This window comes from Ictalurus punctatus, chromosome 18 (assembly GCF_001660625.3).
Source record: "Ictalurus punctatus breed USDA103 chromosome 18, Coco_2.0, whole genome shotgun sequence".
In the NCBI taxonomy this organism is placed as follows: domain Eukaryota; kingdom Metazoa; phylum Chordata; class Actinopteri; order Siluriformes; family Ictaluridae; genus Ictalurus; species Ictalurus punctatus.
This window is the reverse complement of record NC_030433.2, coordinates 1,966,112-1,973,680: the sequence shown is the minus strand read 5'-3', so window position 1 is coordinate 1,973,680 and position 7,569 is coordinate 1,966,112. Positions and strand designations below refer to the sequence as shown.

At 45.5% G+C, this 7,569-nt stretch overlaps 1 protein-coding gene across 2 annotated transcripts; it reads left to right on the top strand.

The window, feature by feature from the left end:
- The first annotated feature begins 437 nt into the window (after window positions 1-437).
- dolk (dolichol kinase) lies at window positions 438-6,044 on the top strand. Of its 2 annotated transcripts, none has more exons than XM_053687775.1 (2): window positions 438-573; window positions 3,109-6,044. In XM_053687775.1, exon 2 carries the CDS (start codon window positions 3,256-3,258, stop codon window positions 4,828-4,830), a length of 1,575 nt encoding a protein of 524 aa, XP_053543750.1. In that variant the 5' UTR covers window positions 438-573; window positions 3,109-3,255; the 3' UTR covers window positions 4,831-6,044. The 2 variants fall into 2 exon arrangements, with proteins under 2 accessions (XP_053543750.1, XP_017348684.1); XM_017493195.3 differs by having other exon boundaries at window positions 447-569.
- The last annotated feature ends 1,525 nt before the right edge of the window (window positions 6,045-7,569 follow it).

Genomic DNA, 7,569 nt, shown 5'->3' with positions numbered 1-7,569 from the left:
ACATTGTCGAGTCAATTTCCGGAATCCCTCTCCAATACATACATACGTACATAGAAATTTTAATTTAAATGATTTTTTAAAAATGTTTTATAGTACGTTTGATTTTTTATTTTATTTAAATAATATCATTTGTTGTACCACGTGACTTAACTGTCAGGTCGCAACCCATTTCCCATTCCTCTGCGTATTTATTTTGCACCTGTATTACCACAAAACCCCGCCTCTTATGCTAGGGTTATTGTTTTTTTTTTTTCCTACAAGCAACGGACACTTATCGAACGATTAGTTTAATGATAACCGTACGTTTTCCTACATTTTTACATGTTTGCGACGTTAACGTGTATAATTTTTAAACTGCCCAATCCGCGAGCCAACTGTGAGTCCGAACTATTAACCAATCAGAGCACAGAAAGCTGGATGTCAGTAGCCAATCCCAGTCTAGGAGGGTGGGATCTGCCGGAATACAGGTAGGCAGCAGTATTGGCGTGTTAGAAGAAGCGAGCTCAAATATCGCCCAAGATCATTATCCTGGTGTTGTAGCGTTTTAGTGTTTTCACAACGATCTGCTGGTAGGTGAATTCTCTCTCTATCTTTTTTTATTTGATAATCTTCATAATTGAATCATAAAGTCTGTTTCAGCTTTAATCATTAGCCTTCAATTCATTCATGCTAGTAATGATCCTATAATAAAGCGACTGTCACAATGGTTAAAGTTAACAAAGGCCATAAAACAGATCAATCTGTTCTAATCAGAAATGCACTTTTCATATCAATTACTGATTTTTGCCCGTTATTGTACGTGTAACAGCTGCTTTACTGATTGCTGGTGTAATGTCTAGCATTACAGCACAATAACATTACCTTAAAGGTGTAGTGTTTCATTACAGAGGCATTGCAATTAGATGCTATTATTACATGAGACCCAGGTCCAAGAGCCAGACACCTTTGCTCTGATCACCTGAATGGAGTTTATCATGCTCCTCCTTAATAAGCTCTCTTGATATGGTAACACCTTTGGGTTAGTCCCAACCTGAAATGCATTATGAATTACAGTGTAATGTTATAGCCCAGCGTTCTTCATGCCAAGTCTTGAAGACTCCTGGTTCTCGCAGTGGGGATGGTGAAGAAATAACCAGGGCGTCTGTGTGTTTTTTTCCCCCCATTATTAAATGCATATAAATAATGTCAAGTGGAATCGGATTGCAATTTTTAGTTTTCAAAAAGGAGACTCTAACGACGATAAACGAGCTCCGTTAACTAGACTAAACATTATTTCATGCATTTAAAATCGTGCGCTTAATTTGTCCGTTCGCCTCGCGCCGCCAGGGTCGGGGGATCGATTCCCGCCGCCGTCCTGTGTGTGCGGAGTTTGCGTGTTCTCCCCGTGCTGCGGGGGTTTCCTCCGGGTACTCCGGTTTCCTCCCCCAGTCCAAAGACACGCACGGTAGGTTGATCGGCGTGTCCAAAGTGTCCGTAGTGTATGAATGTGTATGGCCCTGCGATGGATTGGAACCCTGCCCAGTGTGTACCCCGCTTTGTGCCCGATGCTCCCTGGGATAGGCTCCAGGTTCCATGTGACCTTGAAGGATAAGCGGTATAGAAGATAGATGGACGGATGGAACAGTTAAAGGGGTCCCTGACTGTAAGCGGTTTGAGAACCCCTGTACTGTACAGTACAGTACTGTACGAATTAGCATTTTCCTCATAGGCCCTCAGATTTAGTTGTTTTGTTCCCGATCGTGGGCCTGAAGAGCTTGTGATCAAGGTGTCTTACAGCTGTGACCTTTCCAAGATTTATCTGCTTTCCAGATGTATCTGGTATCACTATTGCTGTTGTAATAACCTTCACTCTTCTGGGAAGGCTTCCACTAGATTGTCCACAAACTTTTGGAGGGTGGCTGTGAAGATTTGCCCATTCAGCAATCTGGGCATTAGTGAGGTCAGGCCACTGATGTTAGCTGGTGGGAAGTTGGCGTTGCAGTTCATCCCAAAGGTGTTCAGAGGGGATGAGGACACTCTTTATAGACCTCGCTTTGTGTACGGGTGTATTGTCATGCTGGAACATGTTCTGGGCGCCTTAGTTCCAGTGAAGAAAGTTGTGGAAGGAAGCGCGTTTCCATTTTTGTGTCAACAGTTTAGAGAGGAAACACATACGGTCAGGTCTCCACAAACATTTTTCATTAGTGTTATTATTGTAGGTCATTTAACTCGTTCATTAAGCTACACGCATTGCCAGCGTTGACCGGGCCAAAGTTCAGCGTGGTAAGGCACGGTGGTTGAGTCATGTGAATTTAGCAACCGCCTGGTTATTACAGCAACAGTGTGAAATTCCTCAACATGTTTGTCAGATGAAGACGCTGTATGCTAAAAGTCTCAGTTTTGATAAAAAGACTTGTTTTGTGTGCTTGTGATTCAGCTAGTATCGATATCAACAGCCGACTTCTGTCCCCTTTAATCTGCGTATTTTACCTGGAAATATTTTTGAAAGTGTAGAAGTGAAATTGATATGCCAGACGGAAATAATTCTACATGAGGGAAAAGTACCGAGTTGCACCAGTGGTCCTCAGAGCTAGTACTAGAGTATTCCCGTCCTGTCTATTTAGTTACGCTAAATCCAAAATAATCAGCTAGTAGAGCAGGGAAAAGAAGGCAGGACGGCGTTTGTTCAGTTGCATTTCATCCCGAGTCTCTGAGATCGTGCGTTAAAGGTGAAATACAAAGCGTAAAAACCGGAAAGTTGTTTTTACGGACTTGATCTTTGTGCTCGTCAGCGCCGGTGTGACTTAAGCTGGTTTTAGTCTGTGCGATTACAGCGTCTTTAACACGTATACGATTAATACTTGTCGCACGATAAAATCCTCGGCCGAATTCTATAACATGCTGTGCTATGACGTGTATCAGGTTATACGATGAAGATCCTCCGTCGATAGACCTGTGATTAGAAAATTGCTACAACCCCTGCCAAAAATGCTGGACTCGCGACACTTGGAGGACGCTCACAGGCCTTTTCAGTTCGTAGCAAATAATCCAACTGTGCTGGTATTTGTTTTAGAAATCTAAATAGTTTTTGTTGGTTACGATTTTGTATTGTGTTTCTTTCGGAGGTAGAGGGGACCATGCCGAGGACCACGTCGATGATCCTGAACCTCGCACCGAGATTCTGACCGATCCGAGAGCTGGGAGGCGCATCTCTTTTCTTTAAGGGAGCCCTGTAGCGCGTCACACCGCCCGTCGTTTACACGCAACTCGCAAATCATGCAGACGGATCCGGTGCTGGTGGAGTCGTTGGTGGTGTTCTCTATCGTCCTGTGCGTGCACGTGGCCGTGTGGAACCAGCTATCATGGTGCTGCATCGCTTTGGCTGTCCAGGCCTTCTACGTCCAGTACAAATGGGATCGCCTCCTGCGAACGGGAGCGGCGGTCTTCCAGTTCCGCCCGTCAGCCAATAGCGGCGTCTTGCCGGCCAGCATGCTGCTTCCGTTGCTCGGGCTCGTTTTACGGGTTCGCTGCGTCGCCGTGGGGAACGTCCACTTCGAGCGGTTCGCGATGGTGATCACGGTGACGGGGATGATGTTGGCGCTGTTTTTGTCGCTCATTGCGCTGGGAGTCACGCGGCCGGTGCCCAGCAACACCTGTGTGATTACGGGAATCGCTGCCAGCGCCATCGTCTACACAGTCAAACAGACACTGCTGGTTTCGGAGGTGATTGAGGTGCTGGAGGTGCTGCTGATTTTTGTCTACCTAAGTCTGATCCTCCTCTATCTCCTCCCGCGCTGCTTCACACCCGGAGAAGCCCTGCTCATCCTGGGTGGCCTCAGCTTCATGATCAACCAGCTGATCAAGCGCTCGTTGAGCACCAGTACCAGTACCAACACGGACCCGCTTCATTTCTTCCTTCCTGTAGCCGTGGCAGGACTGGTCATGCTCGGCCTTATCTTTGCCCTCCTCTTCCTCTTTATGGAATCCGGAACATGGGCAGCGTCCGCCTTTTTTCACGTCATGACAGCCGTACTCGGCTTGGGCTTGCTCGTTCCTTGGTTGTCCCTCCTCACTGGACACCACCCTGTCATCTGGATTTTAGAATTCCTCACGCATAACAGTGCCCGTCTCTGGTTGTTGGCATACTGGACGTTCCTGGTTTCGGCTGCAGTGATCGTGGTAGTGCGTCAGAACACCCGGCGCTCAGAAAGCACCAAGAAGTACCAAGCCTCCACGACTGTAAGAAAGTACTTCCACCTCCTTATCGTGTTAACCTTCGCTCCTGGGTTGGCACTCGATCGCCCTCTACTGCACCTGGCAGCCGTTGTATGTCTAGCATTGTTCCTTTTCCTGGAATTGGTGCGGATTTTCCGGATTCGCCCGCTGGGCTCGATGCTGCGCAGGTCGCTGGCTCTCTTCCTGGATGATAGGGACTCGGGGCCAATTATCATCACGCATATCTACCTGCTTTTGGGAATTTCAATTCCCGTGTGGCTCTCGCAAGCACCATGCATGTCAAAAGGAGGAGGGGCAGGAGCCGGGGGATTGGCACCCTATGCTGGCGTCCTAGCCGTCGGGGTCGGAGACACCGTGGCGTCTATTTTTGGAAGCACAGCGGGTGAGATCCGCTGGCCGGGCACCAAAAAGACTTTCGAGGGCACCGCGACCTCAGTGTTTGCACAGATCATCGCCGTGGCCATGTTCCTGATCGCAGATTCCGGTGTAAACTTAAACGCCAGCTATTCGTGGGTGGTGGGCTCCATCGCTATGGTAGCCATGCTGGAGGCGTACACATCACAGATCGATAATCTTCTGTTGCCGCTGTATTTATATGTCCTCTTGATGTTATGAGCACGCGTTAACGCGCATACACACGCGGTCCTATACATAACGTTGTCCATGAACATTTTTGGATATAAAACTCTACACGAATACAGTGCAGGGTCCAAAAGTTTGCACCCCTTATCCCGAAGAACCTTTCATTTCTTTTTTTCCCCAAACTTATTATTACTCCCCGTTTGTTTTTCTCTACGGTTTTAGTAGTAAAATATCCATTTTAACTGAACGAAATCTGAACGCAGATGATGGAAAAACGTACCGTGGTCCGTAGTAAGGTCGATAAACGACCGTGAAACGCCGCGTTAGGAGCTTACACGTGTGTTCGTTTGCCTGGAACGTACGACGTCACAACAATTTTGAATACAGGAAGTGCTTTATAAATGTGAGGTATTGTGGCCAATATAAAACAAATCACAAATATCAGTGCTGAAGGAGCTCAAAAAAAATTTAAAAAGCATCTGATATCATTTTATATTACACCCCTAAGTGTTTACGGTCATTTTTAATCACCACAGAGAGTCAGGACCTCGATTTAAAAGCTCATCCAAAAGACCATGCTGTTTTTACAGTATAGTGTCCACACCACTATACTGAGGCATTAGGGTGAGCACCCCCTGCTGGCCACTTCCAGTATCAACTTTAGTTTTCCCCTAGGAGGTCTCACATTCGAGTATCGGCCAGGCTCAACCCTGCTTAGCTCCAGTGAGACACTGGCACTAATTTAGAGTGCTTTTTTTCACATGCAGTGTTTAGTACACCCCCTTGTTGTTATTTGAGAGAACAGGACTCTGGCATTGACCAAAATAATCTAGATGAACTCACGCGTGGATGGACTTGCAGTGAGACCGTGATTCAACGCTGAACGAATTAAAAAAATAAAATAAGCTGTGAACGCTTTGTTTGCTTCGTTCTGTTGCCGTATTTCTGAGCATATAATTATCAATTATTTTTCGGCGTGGGGGGGGGGGGGGTAGAGGCTGGTCTATAAATAAATAACAGTTTATAGTTTCTATAACATAATTGATAATGAACTAACTTGTCTTGTGGATGTTCCATAACATGAAATGTTGCTGTAAATGGTTAAAAAGCATGCTGTATCAATCATTTAATAAAAACATATATAATTATTGTCAAATTTCTGTTATATAAATGGAATAAAACGCTTCCAAAACCCGCTTTGGGGTGTATCGCACCACCCTGGCGCGGATTATTTCCGTATAAGAGCACGGCCCGTCGTGTGTGTGTGTGTGTGTGATTCTTTACTAACTGCCTGGCCTTCCGTCTGTGTTTACATTACCCGCTATATCCCTATTTCACAACAGGATTATTTTTAAATTCAAAAATCGAAAAATCTTCTTGTCAGACGACTCGGACTTTTGTCGACACGTGCGCTAATGCGCAGATGTGCGATGTTAAGCGTCGAAACATTCCAGTCCGGAAAATCTGATCGAATAATTGTGGAGGAATTCTGAGTGTGTGCGTGCAGCCCTTCGTTTATACATCTCCCTTCCAACAGTGCTATTTCGGAATGAAAAACACAGCAGATGGAGTTCACAGGCTAACAGTGTTCTTAAATGCCGAGTTTATGTCTTCTACATGCACCGAAAGGCACGTAGCGCGTGCGGTCATTAAAGCATGCTCGAAGTGTCCGATCTCGCGGTTCCTTGACACGATGTTCTCTTTGGATCGACTCGGTTCTCCGGAAATGTTTACCTATCCAAAGAGCATACATTTAGGGAATATCAGGACTGTCCTGGGGTTCGGATAACCTGGTACATGTGTGCGATCGGCAAATAATTTCTGTTCGGAAACAAAGACTCGGTTAAACGGACTGTAACGTGTAATCTTATGAAATCGTCGTGAATGATCTTTATGACCCTTTAAATATCACCACACACACACACACACACACGCACAGTACTGACTTTAACATGCATGAAAGCAAAAATGTCTTCATTTTGTTATTTATTCTTAGTTCCAGTCTTCTGCCAGCAGAAGTATGCATCGATTTAGCCTATGAAGAACATGACTGGTTGTTGTTGTTGTTGTATTCTTGCGTAATATCTGTGGTTAGGGTTCATAATGCAAAAGAAATGAAGAACATTTTGCACTGACCAATATGAATAAAAGCAATCAGATCAGGTGTGTGTGTGTGTGTGTGTGTGTGTGTGTGTGTGAGGAAAATACCTTCACCCCGATCGTGTCAACATCCTTAGAATGAATTCTAATCGAATGTGAGAAGGTTTTGCAGGAAAATGTCTGCAGTGATTCCGTTGAATTTGTTGAACAGCTTGTGTGTGTTCTTTACTTTTTCAAATAAAGAGTTGCTTTGTTCCAATCTGTGCTGCTCATGTGTGTATTACTGTATAACTGTGACTTTCATCGTTACTACTGATTTACAGCATTAAGAATGTCCAACACTACTGATTAGTTTATCATGAATTATATATCACCACCTAGCACAGTTGGAAAAGCTTACACGTAGTGGTAGTCACCATGTGGGACCGGACCGGACCGGACCGGACGGGCTAGCCTTCGCTCCGCACGTGCGTCAGTGAGCCTTGGGTGCCCATGAACCCTCTCGCCGGTTCACCGTTGACCTTCTTTGGACCACTTTCGGTACGTACTAACCACTGCATACCGGGAACACCCAACAAGACCTGCAGTTTTGGAGACGCTCCGACCCAGTCGTCTAGCCATGACAATTTTGTCACCCCTTACTGACTCAACACTGAGTTTACAGACAAAAGT